Source organism: Ambystoma mexicanum, chromosome 7p, assembly GCF_040938575.1.
Source record: "Ambystoma mexicanum isolate Mex_15411 chromosome 7p, UKY_AmexF1_1, whole genome shotgun sequence".
Lineage (NCBI taxonomy): Eukaryota > Metazoa > Chordata > Amphibia > Caudata > Ambystomatidae > Ambystoma > Ambystoma mexicanum.
The window spans coordinates 655,462,401-655,483,309 of NC_090939.1; the positions used below are offsets into that span (position 1 = coordinate 655,462,401).

At 42.5% G+C, this 20,909-nt stretch overlaps 1 protein-coding gene across 4 annotated transcripts in view; it reads left to right on the top strand.

The window, feature by feature from the left end:
* The window catches only part of NMS (neuromedin S), a 408,471-nt gene that overhangs the window by 270,029 nt on the left and 117,533 nt on the right, over positions 1-20,909 (top strand). For all 4 annotated transcript variants that reach the window (XR_011283347.1, XM_069635595.1, XM_069635594.1 and 1 more), the window contains exons 2-3: positions 1,762-1,817; positions 15,410-15,460. Coding sequence is in view for 3 of the 4 variants with exons in the window: in XM_069635595.1 (XP_069491696.1) it covers positions 1,762-1,817; positions 15,410-15,460 (107 nt within the window). In the remaining variant the exon portion in view is untranslated. The remainder of the gene's footprint in view (positions 1-1,761; positions 1,818-15,409; positions 15,461-20,909) is intronic.

Below are 20,909 nucleotides of genomic sequence, written 5' to 3' on the forward strand. Positions count from 1 at the left end.
TCAGAGACTCATGGAAACTCTGCATCCTCCTCCTACTCGATCTCTCCGCAGCGTTTGATTTAGTAGACCATAATAAACTGTGCGCCACACTAGCGAAAGACTTCAACTTCTCCACCGAAGCTACTACCTGGATCAAATCCTTTCTTGCTGACCGCACCTCCAGGGTCGCCATAGGTAAACAAGCCGCCAACCCCATCATAGTACCCATTGGTGTCCCCCAAGGTTCCTGTCTCTCACCAACATTATACAATGCATACACTAAACTCCTCTTCTCAGCGCTAGACGACATGGGTGTCATCTACACCAACTTTGCAGATGACACCCAGATCCTCATCCCCTTATCGGGAGACTACACTCAAGACACCGACACTATCAACAAAATATATGCCATAATCCAAAATTGGATGGCACTAAATAGCCTCTGTCTCAATGATGAGAAGACTGAGGTTCTCATTGTGGGCTCCCAATCCAAAATAGAAGCATTACATCCTGATTACTCATCCATCAACATTGATGGCACAAACATAACAGTACTCAAACAAGTGAAAACACTAGGTGTCTACCTTGATGCCAACCTCACCATGACCAAGCACATCAACGCCCTCTCTTCCTCTACATCCTACACCGCAAAACTTATTGCTCTCAGTCGCCAATTCTTGACACCCACCAATTGTATCACGCTGGCAAGAGCTTTAATCTTATCCAGGCTCGACTACTGCAACGTACTCTACCTGGGTACCTCAAAAGCCAATCTAAACAAACTACAGCTTATCCAAAATAAAGCCCTTCGGGCGGCCCTTGGAATAAGGAAGTCAGATCATATCTCAAATATTAGAAGAAACCATCACTGGCTCCCCATCAAAGCCAGGGTCACATTCAAAGCTCTGTGCGTCACATTCAAATGCATCCACTCATGTGTCCCCATCTACCTCAACCACGCCATCACCAGAAAAGTATCTAAGAGGCCGCTCAGATCTAACAGTCAATTACTCCTAACTATCCCCCGCTACAAGACAACCAAGGCAGGAGGCAGTAGTTTCCAATACCTCGCACCCACATATTGGAACACTCTTCCCCTCCCCATCAAAAATGAGCAAACATTCTCAGGTTTCAAGAAATCCCTGAAAACGTGGCTATTTAACCAAGACTAAAATATCCCCCTCCATGCTTCAGGAAATATCATTGTACTGAATCCCTGCATTTAATGTCTTTGTGTATGATTATTTTGTATTCACATGCACTGCGCCCGATTGGCAAAGTCCAAGAAATGTTTTAACCAAGCTGTCTGTAACATCGCCGTGGTACCCAAGGGTTTGGGCGAGTAATAAATGCAATAAATAAATAAATAAATAAATAAAAATTACCTGTATATAGACAACACAAGTCTTTTTGCTGGGTTTTAAACCCCATCGCTTCACAACTCTGGCCACATTAGCTACGTATCCTTAAAATCAGACAAGAATCATAATCAAGCTACCTCTTTTGCACTAAACTGGCTTCAAGAATCCAATGCACCAAAAAACTAGTGGCCATTTGCACTTTAGCACATTATTTTGGGTGCCTCGGGCCTTCACAATACACCGGAACCTGCATGTGTAATCTTCTGCATATATACCAATGCTGCATTCATATGTGCAAAAGCTGTTACTCTGTTAAAAATGAATTATATTTGTGTACATTGTTGTAGGTTAGACATTCAAATGTAAAGGTTTTTTCATTTACAAATGTATTTACAATCCTGTTTTTGTTTCACCTCAATAGGATTTCCTCAACCTTTGCTCCACCAAATGGATGGTCCAGACCTTCCCAAAATTGAGGTAAACATGTTTAATGAAATGTAAAACAAAGTATTAAAAGCAGTTTAAAATTCTCTTCTCACGAAGTCTGTGTTCAAACATGCTGTTCTTGCATGTCACATTCATTTCACTTTTTGTATTCTTGGCTTACTGCCTCCATCCAGTCCTCTCTAAAGTGTGAACACCAGCCAATGTCTGTGTTCAGGTTTACAGAAGATGTACCTTTTTCCATTGCAATTCATTAATGGTCTATGCGTCTCTTCAAAGAAATAGTAGAAAATATATGTTTTAAAATGTCACACACACGGGGCCTCATTACAAGTCTGGTGGTATCCCACTGGGATACCTGGTGCAAAACCACCAGACGGAATTACCATTACCGGCACTTGGACTGCCGGAATTACCAACAGATTCCAAGCGCCGGCAAGGGTGGTTAATTCCCATCCCATGGAGTCCGATAGGACTCCATGGGGGGATTGTCAGTATTACCGGCACCGGTAATACTTGTGGTAGTAACACCGGCTGTTTTTTGCTGGTGTGGTGCCTGACTTAGCATAAATCAGGCCCCCCACCAGCAAACTTGTAGTTTGCTAGTGCGGAAACGTGCTGGTATACAGGAATACCAGCACATTATTTCTGCACCAGTAAACATGTATTGAGGCCCACTATCTTATATTGATATGCTTCTGTAAGAATTGTTAATGCATAAGGTAAAGGGTGGGACCTATCATCGACCTGGGCAAGCAAGGCTCCTTCGGCTGTCCTTGCTCACCTATTGGTAGCCATGTCGAGCAGTCTGTCACTCTCAGCAGTGGAATAGAGAGGTTAAGGATGTAGTGTAAAATGATCTTAAAGTGAACAGAAAATTACAAGGGATATCCACACATGAGGAAGTGTGGCAGACTTGCAACAGTGAGGAAGTCTTTTCCCCACGCTCCTGTTTTTGAGTACTTTTTCCAGTTCTATTTTTGTGGAGATCTTTCCCATTAAGCCTACACTCTGACGCAGAGCGTCCATGGAGTTTTGGCAGAGTGTGGCAGATTTGCAAGAGTGAGGATGTCTGTTCCCCATGCTCCTGTTTTTGAGTACTTTTTCCAGTTCTATTTTTGTGGAGATCTTTCCCATAAAGCCTACACTATGAGGCGGAGCGTCTGCGGAGTGTTGGCAGAGTGTTCATCGAAGGGTGTCAGAGAAATAATTTCCAACAATCTGGCGCCTAGAAAACGAAGTCGGATGAAACAACCCAGCACTGACCTCAACGACACTGAAGTGGCTGAGAAGTGCCCAATTACCATCATTGTGGAGCCGGATACAAATAATGCCCCAAGCATGGACGCCTCTGCTCCAAGCACACATGAAACAGCAGACACCTTCTCTACAATGACAAACCCAGCACAAGGGGACTGGGCCGATGCTTTGCTGGACATCGAACAAGGTACGCCTAGCCTCAACCCCTTACACCCTCCACACACAAACATTTGCTCAGCTGATTTGCGCAGGAACTATGCAACACCCGCAAGGAGCCCCGCGAAGTTCACAGGTTTGGGAGGCCGCGCAGGCCTCGCGGCATCACTCGCTGAAGAGCTTGCGCATGCGCGTGGTAGCCGAGCGAGTGATGGACAGAGCAGCACACCATGGTGGAGGGGAGGGGCAGTAAGCTCCGAAGGTCTGACGGAGTGCAACGAGGGAGAAGTAGGAGAAGTGTTCTGTGCTCCATTTAAGGAGGCAAACTTCAAATCCACAAAACATACAAAACTGAACGAGAATTTACAACAATACACGTGTGAAAATAGTGTTGACTCGCCCATGTATGTTGATGCCCAGGGCAATTTTATGTTCAAATCACCAATGCAGCAGTTAATTCAAATTCCTCTAAACAATACAAACCCCCTGAATAGATCAAATGAGGAAATTCTGACAAAAAATTCAGCAACAAATTTCAATGCTAAGGCTCAAGAGGCAGTTGCACCACATATTGAGATGCTGAAAAATGCTGCCATGACATGGTAAACTTACCATTAGACACACGGCTCTTCACAAATGACAAAGATTCAAGTAACGCCTTGGAGACTCAAAGGAAAAGAACACATGGTTTGAGACAAGAAAACCGAGCTAAATCGCTTTCAGAATCAAAATAAATAAAATGGCACTTTAAGCCAAAAGAGATAATCATAACTCAACTGGAAATTACAAGAAAGAATCAAGAAAATCTTGCAAACACGCAAGGAAATGAAAACGCTTGGCAAGAAATACAGGATAATTACCTATTATTGGCCTCAGGCCGATGTGATGCGATGATTGCTTCAAATATGGTAGAGACATCGAAAAGAAAAGCAGGAATTTGATCATGATGAAACTCCTCCAGAGGATTTCAATTAAAAAAACAAATACAGAAAGAAATCAAAGACAACAGTGTCCACAAGAGTTGACTCATGAATTAAATCTAGGAGAAGAGGAATCTCCACTGAGGACACATATGCCGACCAATACTTCCACTCCTCACTCAAGAATAGTGAAATGTGTGATAAGAGAAGTGGAAATGAGCAAATCGACATTACAAATGGCTCAGGGAAAGAAAGCAAAATCTGTAGTACACATGGAAGGATACTGCCTAGAAACAGAGCCTAACAAGATCAGACAGCCACCACCAACAGGGCACACTTACTTGGCAACACATAATGAAGAAAGCAATACAAATCCTGGTTTGGTTTATAGCGACACATCCGCAACTGAAGACTCAGAAAGTTTAAGTGATGAAACACCCACGAAACAAAATCAGCAAAGGCACAAATGGTTTAATAAGAAACAAAAAGCCCCAAAGTTTGGTGGACGTGTGCAAAAGATACCATCAGATGAAAAAGTTCAGTCACAGACAGAGCAAAGTTCTAATTTACAAACCGCCATAGGCTCAATGATAACCATAACCCTGGCCCCTTTCCTCAAACTGTACGAAGCGTTGCATGAGTATTATAAAGACCAGACCACTTTATTGGCCTTAATGCAATCAAAATTAATATTCGTTGAGGCCTACATAGAGGCAGCAAAGGAAAGGATAGCTAGAGAGGAATCCGAAAACGTAATTTTCAAGACACTCATTGATTTGATGGAAGATGCTTGAAATGACAAAAGATCCTTTTTGAGTTCCTTCAGCGACACAGTCAATCTCCTTAAAACTCAAACAACTAAAGGCATCCCCACTACAGAGGACAAAGGTATAAACACAGAGCCAAACCATGATTCCCAGGAATTACGAAACGAAAGATCAAAAGTGGAGAATGCATTCACGCCTAAAGTACCACAAATCTTACATACAAGAGAAATCTTGCCGCACAATGCTCCCACTGAACAACAACAGGCACTAATCTCTGGTCCAAGATCCTCAAAAGCAAATGCAACTATGGAAGCTTGTGCGGCACCATCAAATGTCCAACAAGACCAGAATCAAACCACAAGGCAAAACAAAGAAGTTTTTCTTCATATTTGATTCAGAGTTGCAAAATGGGTCCACTGGGAAAGAGCTAGGCACCAGCAAAACAGTTCCAGATGCTCATTTAAAAAAGCCAAAACATTTACCAAAATGGAAAATGATGACAAAATTTGGCCCTGAGAACTTAATTCGCAACCTAAAACCAATAGGAGACCCTATCCTGACGCAACATCAAACAAAATGGGCAGATAAGAATGCCATCATAGAACCAACAACAAAACAATCTGAAAGTCAAAGACATTTTGTACAAAAAGTGAATCATCTTGAGGACAATAAAGAAGACTTTACAGAAGGAGAACAGGAACGGCTGTCAATATTATCTGTATATGAAGATGAAAGCTATATAGAAACGGAAATCCAGAAAACCAAAGAGGACATTCAAATAGCACAGAGCTTAGAGGCAGATATATGCCACTTTGTAACTCTACAACAAAAATGAGAGTTGCTAGAGGCGAAAAAAAGAAAAACAAGTACACAGCTCAAAGTACTCGACTTGATGATTGACCACTAAAATCAAGAACGATTAAGTCAGTCAAAACGCCTAGAGATGCGGAGCGCTGCGTTTGTAACACAAAATCAAACAGACCAGAAGAATAAACATCTAGCTCGAGCAGCAGAAAATGAGCCGATTAATACACCTAAGCTCTTATTAGAGCGGGTCTTAAAGGCCAAAGATGGATTGATAATGAACAGGTCGAACCTCATGAGACTACTGCACAGTGTTCCACAACTCCGAGTTGTGGAACCAAAAGACATCAAAATCGTGGCCTTTCTGAAAGAAGCAGAAACGGATTATATCTGCTGACACCCCGCAACTAAATCAATCACAAATGTACTACTATCAGCCACAGATGAGCTGCAAACCTTAGGCTTTTATTTGAAATCCAGTCCCAATGATGATAAAGAACTTCAGAAAGAACTGGATCCGGAAAAAAAAACTTCAATCAAGTAAGAGATTGCCATCCCAAGAACAATTAGAGGATGATGTAGGGCTAAACCAATCAGATTTTCTCCAACTATGTTGCGGGGTCCAAATGCCCTGCACATTATGATAAAAGGCAGACCAAATGACAATGCAGTAGAAGATGGACTAAACGCAATTCCCTTGGAAACGAGAGCTGATCAAGAAAAGTCCTGGGATTGGCTTGCTGCTACTCTAACATTTTCCGATCAAAACTAGATCGAATGCCAGAACGTATCATTCCGGATCACCTCATGGAATTCCCAAGGTTTTAAACATCTTTTTGAGAACCTTAATTGTGAACTGTTAACATCGGACGTCATCTGCATTCAAGAATGTTGGCTGCAAGAAAATCCTACTCTAGACGTCCACACTTGTTACTTGAATAAAGCCTACAAAGACCTTAAGGGGAGACCATCGGCAGGACTACTCACCATTGTTTAAAACAGCCTGCCTGGAAGACTGGTGAGAGCTTCATCTCCTTTTCCGCTGGTGAAAATAACAATAATGCAGCATGACCAACAAATGTCCAAGGGAAAACTCACTTGAGTGATAATAAATCTCTATTGGAATAGTAAAGCAAAAGATTTTTTGATTGCGGTCACCGAACACATCGATGATATAAGAGCAGAATTTGGAAACATAAACCTCTTCAGTGACTTGAACATAGTCCGTTATAAAATGTCAAGCTCAAAAGGACAACCGCACCAAAATAGTCAAAAAGAGGCACAAACGAAGAAGTGGCTAAGTGAAATGCAAATAAGAGATCTACATATGGCAAATGGCAATGTAAAAGGTGATTTACAAGGAGCAATCACCTGGTCATTCTACAATGCCAAAGCAACTTTAGACTACTTCTTCGTTGATGCCTCAACATTTGCAAAAATCACATCTTTAAGGATTGTGGAAACTACTAAAAGCGATCATAAAGCATTAATTCTAACTTGCATTGAAAACATTTGGCAAGAACCTGGCAAAGAGGACACAAATACCTGGCCTCACAATGTCAATGTATATAACGGCTTAAACAGATTGCAATTATCTTCAAAAACTATTCCGCAATTGACAGCAGCGATTAAAAAATGGCAAGAAGAACAAAACAATAATGTTGAATATGAAGCCTGTTGGATGCTCTTTCGAGAAAACAAAGACACAAAATAAAAAAACAAAGTCACAAGGCTACATCAATTCAATCCTGAACTTCACAAACAGAAAAAGCAACTAGCAAAAGACTTAAGATCCTTAAATAAAGAACTGGTAATCTTCCGAGCCATAAAGAAAAAAAAGATAAAGACCACATATCGACAATGGGTTAAATCTCATAGAGCATTATTATACCAAAAGGACTCGGAACAGATGCTAATGGCAATAGATAATAAGAATGCCAATTTCTTTTGGACCTTAATAACTGAGGTGCCGATTTACTCAATCCAATTCATGAGTCTGAATGGGTCCAGCACTTTGAAAACATCTATAGTCCAATCAACACTATCAAAACCTTTCTGAAACAACGGCAAAGAGACAAACCATGGTCGATAGACTTCAACAAAAATGTAATATTGACTCTGATTTACGGAGTTAGCACACCCCGTGCCCCAGGACCAGATGGTCTAACTAATTCAATATTAAAACAAACACAACAATCATGGGCCGAGATGCGCTGTGTTTTTTTCACCAGAATTAACATACACAAGCAAATGCCAAATTCTCGAAAAAAGCTGTGGTGATACCCATTTTCTAGAAGGGTGACAGAGCATTACCAGAAAACTATCGACCCATATCACTACTAAACATTTTGGGAAAGTTGTATGGAGGCATTCTTCTAAAAAGACTAAAGGAATGGATAACATCAAGTGGAAACTTTGACCATAGGCAATCTGAATTTGTTGAAAAGGTAGATTGTGGATTAAACCTTCTTCTACTCAATCTACTACAGATGAAAACCATAAACGAAAATAAAAGGCTTTTTCTTGCATGTATTGATATGGCCACAGATCTTGATAGTCGATCGTCAAATTTTATGGGAAAAACTGAAACGAAAGGGCTGCCCACAAGATCTATTGGCAGCCATCATCAGTTTGCATACAGACACGACTCTACAAGTGCGCCTAGACTAAAAGGGAACCTTAAGCAAACACATTCATACAATAAGAGGCTTAAAACCAGGGTGACCTTTAGCATCAATTTTATATAATTTCTACATCTTGGACATCAAATATAGCCTACAGCCATTGAGATTGTTTTCTCCTTGCTTAGGAGAGAATCCCATAGGTCACCTGCTATATGCAGATGACCTTATTCTTCTGGACACCACTGCAATTGGTCTGCAGCGAAAGCTTGTCGCACTTCAAAAGTTTGTGAGTGAGAACGAACAAAAAATAAATGCGACAAAATCAGAGATCTTAATAATCAAGAAGACTCAAACAAAAATAAAAAAAACATTCAAATAGTGTCTTGAAAATCAACCAATTCCAATAACCAAACGCACAAAATACCTAGGAAGCATCATCAGTGAAGATTGGGGAGACAAATCCTGGATCCAACATTTACAACTCAAAATGCACCAACTAACAGCACAATCCTTAATCCTCAAGAAGAAATATGGAATATTCTCGATTCAACTACTTGTGGATGTTTATAACCTAAAGGTTGTACTGTCAATAACGTAAGCCGGTGAGACCGGCCTGAGAATCCCATGGGAGACATGGGATAAACTTGATGGAAGATTTTGGCAGAGAATTTTAAGACTACCAAATACTGTGCCCATTGGAGTTGTGCGCCACGAATTAGGTCTACATTCATTATACGTACATATCATTTGGAAAGCATTATCCACCTACAGGAAAGTAGAGCTATGCACCTCTCCTCCACAATATGAGATCAGGAAAGCAGAAAATGAAAATGTACCCTTCTGGCCATTAACAATGTGGAGAAAGAAATGCACTGACATCTTAGAGCAACTAAGTGTAAGCACAGACACACTGCGAAATTACCCATTTCGAATCAAAACTTTGCTCATGTCCGTGGGCTGGTTGCAATCAGAAGCAGCTCGTGCTGCATCCAAGTTTCACACACTGTCAACCAAATTAACTACCAGCTCTAGGAATTTGCCAAAATATCTAAGGTAAAGCGCAAATCCTCAACACATGGATTTAATCCTATGTTTCAGACTTAACATCTTGAGAACTAAGCAAAACCTGTTGCAATATGGCTTGACAAGCGACAACATGTGCCTGCTATATCATCAAGAAGAAGAATCTTTGCAACACTTACTAATGTTTTGCAAAAACCTGGAATCAGAAAGAACAAACATCTTGCATAAAATCTTAACTCCCACATGGGGCTTGGATTCGGACTTATGGTGCAAAGCATTATATGACGACCTAAATCAAAGGACAACCAGAGCCCTAGGGATTTTTCTAGACATGATGCCAAAAAAACTCACATGCATGGTCGACAAATAGAAAAAGGAAAAATGGGTTGAAAAGGGCATTACAACCTCTTATAGCCAAGCATATACCAGGTCCTGATGGAAAGAGTATTCTCTACATCGGCGTGACAAAAGTGGTATGGGAATGATGCTAAGGCAATGACAAATCTAAAACAGCTAATTGCTTGGTTTATGAAGGGGGGAAAGGAAAAAGAAAAGCAAACGTTTGTATTTGTTTACACTAAATGCTTAATAAAAAGAAAAATAATGTGGTTTCTCTGCTCACCTGCAGTGCACTAATGAACAAATATTTTAGCCAACTGATGACTCGTTAGTCTAGTAGGAGATGCTCCACATTTAATTGAGGTTACAAAGGAATCAATGGTAAAGGCATAGACTCATGGTTCCTGACTACCTTGGAGATGGTGTTCACTTGTAGTGCATTTCTCATAATCTCCAACCCCAAACGGTTGAGATCCTTCGACTGTTGGTGGGTCCTTTTGTCAAATCTTTGGTTGTGTGCTTCTCTGACTTTTGGGGTCAGGTATGTTGGATTATGGAATATAGGTCAGTGGGATTCTCATAGCATTGAGCTTCGATGCTGGAGTGGCCCTCCTGAAAATTTGCCAATGTGAAGGTGAGAAAGAGGTCCTGGCATGCATAAGAGCTGGTGAGAAGACAAATGAGCGCAGTTAGATTTGCTAGGGTGCATGAAGAACCTTTAGTCCTGTGGACAATCTGCTCTGGTAATGGAGGGAAAGCATCCAAGGATGCAGGCAGGTGGGCTTGTGAGTGGTGAAAGCACATCCTATTAGTATTCTCACAGGTTCAACTCGCTGTAAGCTTCATGGTTGAAAGTATCTGACTCGGTTGGCTATGGGGCATCTCGGTTCCCATAGATCCTCCCTCCAAGTAGCTTGACCATATCTTTGATCAGGGAGGGTGAGCAGGGGAGATGGCGGTAATTTAGAAATTGTCTCAGCTGGTCCCAATGAGACAAGTGAGGTGATGCAAGTCTTACTTTCACACTAGATAAGATACAAAGAGAGGGTGGGGCAGCATCCGGCCAATAACTACTTAAATGAAAAATGACTGTTGTATACTTCTCATCTCAGCATTGAGGGTAGAAAGTCCAGTTCCCCAAGAAACCAGAGAGAGCTTTGCCGTCAAGAGATCTTAGCACGTCTTGCAAATCTTTTCAACAGGTCTTCGTCTCCCCGTCTTCAGGTTGGTGACTTCTTCTGTACATTCATTAGGTAACAGAACATGCCCTTTATTTTTTGCGGGAAATGGCTGTGGGCTGGAAACTAAGTGCTAATCACAGCATGTATTCAAAACTTTCAGTTGCCACTCAGTAAATTGTGACTGCGACATGACATGTAAGTTTCACAAGGTCTTTATGGGGCAAACATCCAGGATGTAGAGTAACTGCAGACATCCCAATAATACTGGCTAGAACTCATTGATTGGGATGAACTTATCTTGAATCCTCACTGTGCCATCTATAAATCACAGAAGATGTGCATTTCAGAACCATATAAGGCCACATCCATGTATTAAAGACAGCCAGAGGTGGCTAATAGGGTACAGCCATGCAGTGCTCCCTAAAATTGATCAAAAACCCTCCCCCAACTCGGGGACCCATTAGAGTCTGTAAGACAAGTTCTCTTGCCTAGGGAACATAGAGTTATGTGCCATGAATTACACCCTGAAATATATTGGGTTCTTGAAGTTGCATATCCGTATTTTCATCCCTCCTGATCTTAGGACTCAGTGTTCAGCAATGAAAAGTCGGGAACCAATTAGAGAAAATCAGAAAAATGCATAGGGACCTTGTAACATGGCCACGCGTTATGACTTTCAGCCTTGCAGCATGCCCTTGACCGATAAGAATGGTTAGCGGGTGATTTCAGAGAGACTCATTTATTTTTGTATTTTATTGGACATTTGTGTGGCGTCTATACACAAGTGTTTCCAGGTGCCACAAGACAAGGGGACATGGGAATCACAAAAGTAGAACAACAAAAACAGTTATATTGGCCTTGTCATAATACTACTGTGCAAGTGGTTGACAAGGTGGTAAGTGCAAGGGGCCTGGGGTGGGGGGGTGGAGGAAGAAGTGTAGGAGCATCTCATCTAATCATTTGAATGTCCAAGAAAGTTCTTCTGCATTTCCATGACCAGTGCCTGCCTTGTGTTCAATGGTGAAGTCAAGCCCTTGGGGGACTATGGACCCACGCAGCAGTTCAGGATTCCTTCCTTTTATTACTATGGGCACTAATGGTCTATTTAGATCAGCAAAATAGACCCAAAAGACTGCATAGTCTCAGCCCAAAGAATTGGTTAGTTCCCATTTTCTATAGCTGCCCTTTTTCTGCTTTCTGTATTTTACTTTGTAGATCATTAATGCCACTAGGTGTTATTGTTTCACCTTTTGTTCAGTTGAATCCTAACCACATTCAACCTCTTATCAGATGCATATGTCTGCTCAATGGAAGACTTTGTCAGATGCTTGGAACATTGCTGAAGTGCAGATAACATCTTCCATCTGCTTGAAAGCCTGCTGACTGTCTTCCATCCATGCCGCCATATTCAAAACAAAATGTGCATAATATCTTGTGTGGTTCAAGATGGCATTCACTTATGTTGGGTGTGGTGAATTTGCTGCACTCCCTATCATCACCTATAGTAGTAGCACGCCTTTGGGGATATGGTTGGTCCGCTGCTTCCCGATGCTCCTCCCCAAAGGCATACAAGGTGTATTTCTGTGATTCTGCTACTCCATAGGAGAAGTGGTCAAATCTGCAGGGAATTCGTGAGGGTGAATATGGATTGAAAAACGACAAGTGTCAGGATACCTGCAGACCCCTTGTTAATCAATGGGAGCAAGGGTTTATGGTCAAATCTTGGGATGGTTATAAAGAAGCTAATTAGGTCTGATTCATGAGCACCTCCAGTATTGGGTGTGAGTTACCAAGAGTACCGTAAACTCACAGCGCTATGTGCACAAACCAGGAAGGAGGAATAATAGTGGATCGCAACCTGCGGTTTTCACAGACTGCAGCATGCTTTTTAGCAAGCATTACCTGAACAAATTCAGAGAAGCCAAGGACCACACACTCAGCCCAACAGCAACTGTGGAGAGACACCAGAGTGGACCAAAGAGATGCAGAGACATCGCCACTTTGCATCCCTCAGGAATGTAAGTTCCAAGACTGACTATTGTGACACTCTTTTACACCTCACTGCCCCTCATTAGGGAAAATCAAAAAACTCATATACTTAGCCAATATGGACCATAAACCAACAGAGTTAATAAAGGGGAGTATCTGAAACAAGGGGAATCAATAACCAGATTCCCAAATTCAAATTTAGAACAAAAATCACATATCGGGAGAGAGGGAGAAAATCCAGCCTCCCAGGAGGAGGATAAAGGGGACTGAGAAAGTCAAGTCAGGGAGAGGAGCTCATGCGATACAGAGGTGCCTGTACCTACTTGCTTCTTCCAAGAGGAGAGCTGGAGGAAGAAAGAACCCAGGAAGATTGCTGGCTGGTGGAGCCAGGGTATGTTCTGGGATATGCTACTGCCAATCAAAAAGGAGAACAACCCTGTGAGAGAACCTTTGACAATTCGGATAACTAGGAGAGAAGGCAACACCTCTAAACCTTATGGAAATTGTAGGGGCACATGTATAGGACGTCCACCAGCAACCCTGAAGTAGAAAGACTTGCCATGGCAGGAGGGAAACTAAAATAAACTAGTCTGCCTGACAAAAACCTAGAGAAGAGCAGGTAAATACCTTTCACAACCTTCCAGTAGAAGGAAATGTCCATTTGGGACCTTGCTTACCGAAAGGAAAAGAATAATGTCAGGGAAGAATCCTGCCAAAAGAAACCCTGAATCTCAAGGTCTGGGAATAAGTCCTGCCAAGAAAACGGATGCCACGGTCTGAGGAAATACCTGAGAGAATTCTGAAACCAATAGGTTTGGTGAAAGGTGTTCTTGAGCCCATGGTCTATGCTTCTAACAAACCCTATTGAACCACAAGTAGAAATTCCAAATCTAGGAACAAGAACTATCTGATATAACAAGGTTATGTCAAGTCTTGGAAGGCCTTTTGAAATTCCCAGTAGAAACACTTTACCCAGTGAAACCTAAAGACACGTGGAGTCCTCAAGAAGACCAGAAAAAAGATGTCCAACTTCGATGAAAAATGCCTGAAGGAGCCGACACCAAGTGAGAGGGCACGAGGAGACCCAGAGTGTGTAACCCACAGAGGAAACTGTTACATTCTGTTACTTTAGCACAGAGATGGACTTGGGGAGAACAGGGAATTTTGGACTATTGATTTTGGCCAAACTTTGGACTTTCGCTATCAGCAAAGAGTAGCAGGAATGCTAACGACTTCTTAAGGATAACATTTTAGATTTTTGGTTGGCCATTGATTTGAAGAATGGGATAGGATGCCTCCAAGAAAACAAAGACTTCTGAAGTTTGGGAATCCAATCAAAGGGGGGGGAAGATGGTCATCAAGGGGAAACACTACCTTTCTTTATACAGACACTCTCAGCTTTTAGAAGATATTATTTTGTTTTTATTACTCTGGGAACCCTTTGTCATTATTATCACCTTTTCTGTGGGATTCAAATAACAATGAGATGAAATCTACCTATCATGTAATGTGACTCATTACTCAGCCTACCACATTGAGTGATAGGAGACTAATAGTCAATGAATCCTTGCTTACAGCCCTGTGGCCAAGCTATATGACAAGCTGTGCCCCACCTGACATTTAGATGCCTTGAAGACAACCTTAGTCTGATGCAGGGATAGCAACACCTTATTGAGATCAGCAGGATGTTCCTCCCAGCTGACACTAAAGACTGCAATTTCATCTATGTAGGCAGCCAAGATGTCCTCGAGACTAAAAAGAACACAGTTCACCAACTTCTGAAATGTGAGCGGTGCAGACCTTAACACCAATGCAAGAACTTCAAGTAGTACAGGTCTTCTCAAGTAGAGAAGGCTGTCTCCTCCTTGATGTGGGGAGTTAAGGCAAGGCGCAAGTAACCAGAGGTCCAGTCAAAGGAGGTTAGAACCTATGCTGTCCCTAACTTATCCACTAGCTTTTCAGTCTATAAGCATCAGTCATGGTGACAGCATTGAACACTCTTCAGTCCAAGGAAAAACATATTTCATGGTTTCCTAATTTCTAGATACTTGTTTACATAGGCTTCTTTCTTCCCATTTGCTTCCATAAAGGTAACTTTTTTGCTTTGCATTGTTTTCTGGCATAACGCTGCATTTGATAAATTTGCACAATTTATGTAAAAAATAACTAATTAAACAATATTATGTCTGAATTATAGTGGATTCAAATGAAATTTGAATTTTCTGGAGCAAAAAGCATGCGGTTCAGCTATTTTGCATACCCACAATGCGCTTAGTGGCACTGAACTAGAGGTAAACTTCTAGGGGTGGCTAATGGTGATTCAGTGGCATGTGTGGCTTAGCTGAAATGGCCTATGCTACTCTTGTAAAATGTAAATGTGATGCCGAAATTACTTCCTCCCCTTTTTATGAGCAAATGCACATAAAATGCACACAAATAGGTATCGCTAGGATGTTGCCCTTGTGTGGGAAAAATTATTGTCATTGATGTACTGATTTCTCATCATGGAAACATTCTAACTTAGCTACATAGTTATATATTCTTTTTTGCTTTTTCTTTTAGAGACTGGCACTTTGTTTCAGCCAGTGGACAGCACTGTCTAATCGACCCCAGGTATAATTCCCAAGGATTGTCTGTGTCATGTTTGAAATCAATAGCGATTGTTCTACATAGTGAAAAATTAGGCTCTGACACTGTTGCTGGAAATGACTGTGCATGCCATTTTATTTTGAGTGGCACCTAAGATTGAAAGCATTTGATTGGCTGGTTCGCCTGAATGTCACTGGCTCGGTTTGAAGCAGTGAAGTCAGACTTTCTTTTTTGCAAGGATGATTACATGTGATGATAGTGACACTTTGTTTACATTGCTACAACATGGTGTAAACTGTAGTAGCAAGCTTTGTCCAAATATATTATTTATTTATGTTCCCTAATTAAAGTTGATGATGGTGTGACATAATCCTTGTAGACCAGAATATGTTATTATATTAATACGTTTTTTTACTGTTCTCTGTTGCCATTTCCATGTTGTATTTACACCAATGTCAATGCCAAACCTTTACAACAATTCAGTTCAGAGGTATTCCATTCAAAGGGTTATGCAGACAAAAGTAGAAAGCATTACTCCTTGGATTGAGGTAGCATTGGCTGAGGGCGGTTGCCAGTCAATTCGTCGAAAAAAATTGGTCGACCAGACAAATGGTCGAAGCAAATTGGTCGAAAACCATTTCGTCAAATTTTTTTTTTTCTATTTTAACCCTTTATTTATTTTTTTTTTTTGGGGTGTCCCCCCCAACCCCCCTTTTTTGCCTTAAAAAACCTTTTTTTGCCTAAACGAACACCCAAAAAAATATATATAATTTTTAAAAAAAATTCGACGAAATGGTTTTCGACGAAATTGCGTCGACCAAATGTCATTCGACCAATTTGAGGTCGACGAATTGACTGGACACCCTGAGGGCATATTATATTCCTCTAAGAGGTCAGTCAGCAGAGAGAAATGTCTGAACAACAGCACTACAGTAATTACTGCATACAACGAATATCCAAAAGAGCTACAAAAAATGAGCATACTGAAATATCAAAAAAGAGAAGTGAACAGGGAACTGAACTACAGAGTGACGTCAACAAAATAGCCAAATACTTACAGGTAATCTTCAATACGCTGAGTCCAGGATTTCCTCATTGAGTCCAGGTTTTCCTCGTCACAGTCATTACTTACGGGAGACATCAGCCCCAAGACTATTCCCCAATCCAGCATTATGTAGAAGAAAGACTACAGAGAAGCAACCATAAACTGTCTAATATCTCTGTAACAAATATCTGGCCTCACCCATCTGAGTCTATAAGCATCTGTTACTCCCACGCAGCTCCTGCTGTTAACAAGCAAAAAGACTTCAGAGCAAGTAGGGAGGGACAATGAGGGATGTGGAAAGGAAAACCTGGACTTGGACTGGCAGAGATTAGTAGTAACTAGCAGGTGTACCCGTGCTTTGCACAGTAATTCCTACTCAGTCTTAGTTTGAAGTTTATTTAATGAACTAAACCAATTCTTCTTTGTAGACAATATTGCTAGTCTTTCCTGTAGGAGTCGGTGTGGACAAATCGTCTTTGTTTCCAACTCTGGAGCCAGCTACATAAAGCTGACCATGAGAAAATCCTGAAGCCCCTATATCGGTTCCGGCTACTATGAGTTGGAGCGTTGAGATTGCGCAGCAACATTATTGATGTACCAAACTACAGCCGAGGCAGCAGTGACTTCAACATGAATTCCGTACATGTAGGGCTGAAGCGTGTAAGCTTGAAGTGCCGTACTCATATGTGTACAGCTGAAGCATATACGTTTTATACAGTTGAGATTGCATACATTCAGCAACTTCTGTGGGAAATGAAGTTTCTGTAATTATCATGAGAGATTTGCCATGATGTGACGGACAACGTAATTGCGGACACTGTTGAAGAGACATGCACCGTTTCCTGTCACACGCATTACTATAAAAGCACAGTTCTGTGTCACGCGCATGACTTCAAAAGTGAGTGCTGCTAATGTCAACTAGAATGCTGATAGTGTGGAAAGTTTAGGAGCAATCAACATAGAACGATGGTAGAACTTCAGCGCAAAAAGCATACGGCAGGGGTAAGCATTGAAAACCACTAAAAAATAAAAAATAAGAAAAAGGTACATTGTTTACTTGTTACATTGTCTACACCATGGAACCTACCCACATGCCAAATTTCAGATTTGTAGCATGTTGGAAAGTATGCTGAACATTTCGAACGGGCACACACATTTTCAAGCATTGCAGACCACTTAAAAATGAAATAATTTACCAATGATACGGGGGAGGTCGGGAAGGTACACGTATGGGAAGCTGCTAAGGTCACCTGGAGGGGGGTACTCATTAGGGAAGGGGCCCAAAAAAAGAGAGAACGTGCACTGATAGAAAAAAACATCAGGGAAAAGCTCCACATAGCCCAGAAATTAGTACAATCTTCCCCGTGTGACAGACCCAAACACATGGCCGAAGCCAGACGGCTCAGGGAAGAGCTCCGACTACTCATCGTTGGTAAGACAGCCCAAACCCTACAATATTTAAAACAAAAATACTATGAAAAGGGCGATAAAGCAGATGCTCTTCTGGCGGCTCGTCTTCGGGCACAGAAAGCTGAAAGATGGGTAGATAGAATTGAAAGGGTTGATGGCACCCTCACAGATACGATCGTCACATCTCCTGAGGGGATACAGGAGGCATTTGCCTACTTTTATGAGGATTTATACACATGCGACCCACCCTCCCCCAGGAAGCATTGACACTTACCTTAGAGAAGTTAGGATCCCCACACTCACACCCACAGAAGCCAAATCCTTAGACACGCCAGTTACCGAAGAAGAAGCCACAGAGGCCATAAAACGTCTAAAGACTGGGAAGGCCCCGTGAGACGATGGTTTCACACCCGGATTCTACAAGGCTTTCTCTACACTCATCGCCCCCTTCCTTGCATCCTTATTTAATCACATTTTCGAAACAGGCCAGGCACCCCCGTCCTTCTCACAAGCCCTTCTCGCTGTCATTCCGAAGGAAGGGCGAGATCCCACGCGTTGTAGTTCCTACCGCCCCATCTCTCTTCTGAATATAGATGCTAAAATATACACGAGAGTCATTGCAGCCCGACTCGAAACATACTTACCACGATTAATACACTCCGATCAGGTTGGCTTTGTCATCGGGAGACAGGGTGCAGACACCATGAGGAAAACCTTACATCTTATCTACGAGGCACAGGAAATGGGAGGGGACCCATCTCTTCTTTCACTAGATGCTGAGAAGGCCTTCGACAGGGTTGCCTGGGACTTCTTAGAAAGAGTACTAGTCCGGAATGGGTTGGGGCCGAAGTTACGCCGTGCCATTACGGCCCTGTACAAGTCTCCCACAACATCAGTGACAGTAAACGGGGGCTATTCGCGATGGTTCCCTTTGGAAAGGGGAACGAGGCAGGGTTGTCCACTGTCAGCAATACTATTCGTCCTCTCTCTTGAGCCGTTAGCGCAGAGATTGAGGCAGGATGCTAGGGTAAAAGGCATTATGGTAGGAGATTGTGAATACAAACTAGGCCTCTATGCGGATGACATACTACTGCACCTAACTGACCCCCTAAGTTCTGTCCCGGCCGCGATCAGCATCATCGAAGAATATGGGGAACTGGCTGGCCTTGAAATCAACACCGGGAAGTCGATCCTCCTTCCACTTGACAAGAATCGAGACTCTGAGGCAGATCGATTCGCTCTCTTAGGAGTAAAGGTCAGCCTCACCACGCTTCGATATCTGGGTATTAATGTGACCCGAGACCTTGACTCCCTTTATGAGGCTAACTTTCCCCCACTATCGCTCTCCCTCCAAACGGACATCCAAAGGTGGTCCAGACTCACCATCTCCTGGCTGGGCCGATTAAATGCAATAAAAATGGTGATTCTCCCTAAAATACTTTATCTGTTCCAAACGCTCCCCATTAAAATGCCTAAAGAATACTTTACGTGCATGAGAAAAACCCTCTCAGCCTTCTTGTGGCAGGGCCAGAAGCCGAGAGTCCCTAGATCCTTGCTACAGCTCCGGAAGGACAATGCGGGAGTGGTCCTCCCGGATATAGAAGCGTATTACAGGGCAGCCCAACTATGTGTCCTTGTCCCGCACATCAGGCAAAAGTCAGAGCCACAGTGGATAGCCCTAGACAACTACCATCTCCGGCCATTCATTCTAAGCGAATGGCTATGGGTTCCGGGGCCCCAACTGCAAAATAGTGTTAAAAACCACCCTATTATTGGAACAATATGGGCAATCTGGACACCAGGTAGGAAAATGGTGGGAGTAACAACCTGGCCATCTCCCCTTGGACACCTGTGGTCACCAGGGATTCGGGACGCTATCCCAAAACCAGGGACCTTCGAGACATGGTATGATGCGGGATTAGAGAGGGCTGGTCAACTCTGGAGAGATGGTGCCTTTATTGCAATTCAGGACTTACAGGAGGCGCTCAACATAGGCCCACTCTTGGTTTTCCTATATCTCACACTCAAGGGGGTGATGACAAGGGCGGTATGGAAGGAACAGCTACAAAGGGATCTCACCCCGTTTGAAAGCATTCTCAACACATGTACTAGTTCAAAGGGCGTGATAAGTGCGATGTATTCAGCGCTGATTGAGGTTGATATCACACCATCACACACACTGAGGAACAGGTGGGAATCAGACATGCGAAGGCAGATTTCGCAAAAGCTATGGCTCCAAATATGCAGAAGGACAGCGAAATCTTCCATATCATGCCAATATAAATTGCATGCCGTTAAGTTATTATACAGATGGCAATATGACCCGGTTCGGTTGGCCAAAATGTACCAAGGAATAAGCCCACATTGCTGGAAGGGCTGTGGAAAACGGGCCGATTACTGGCATATGTGGTGGAGGTGTGAGGCGGTCCAAGCCTACTGGACGGAGGTCCTCAGTTGGATCAAGGAGCTGGATGATGAGGACAGAGAGGTACACCCACTTCTGATCTTGTTTGGCTTGGTTGAAACAGAAGACACAATTAAGAAAGCACCTAAAATGGTTTTGGGTTTACCGCTGGCCGCTCGAGCGTGCCTCACCATGGTGTGGAAAAGAACAAGGCTCCCTAACAAGACCGAATGGCTGAGTGTTGCCTTGAATATATATAGAATGGACAACCTCACGGTGGTCCTACATGGAGATCGCACCTCAGTAGAGAATGCATGGTCGGAATTTCGGACTAAATATGTGATATAAAAAACGTGCGCAAAGTGTTACAATGTTTAGAGGCATTTTGCTTGATGGCCGAGTCTCGCCGCTAGGCCAAACTTGCAAGTTCTAATATGTCTATGAATCCGATATCAGGTAGTTAATAGTGGTTCGGAGATAGATACTGGTTTCTTCCAGCCCTTCAGACGGTACTATGTGCAAAGGGGGGAGGGGCGAGGGTAGGGGTAGGTGGTTTTGCTGAACCTATTCAAAGTTTATGCGATGTGCATCAGATCCCAAACGTTTTATACACT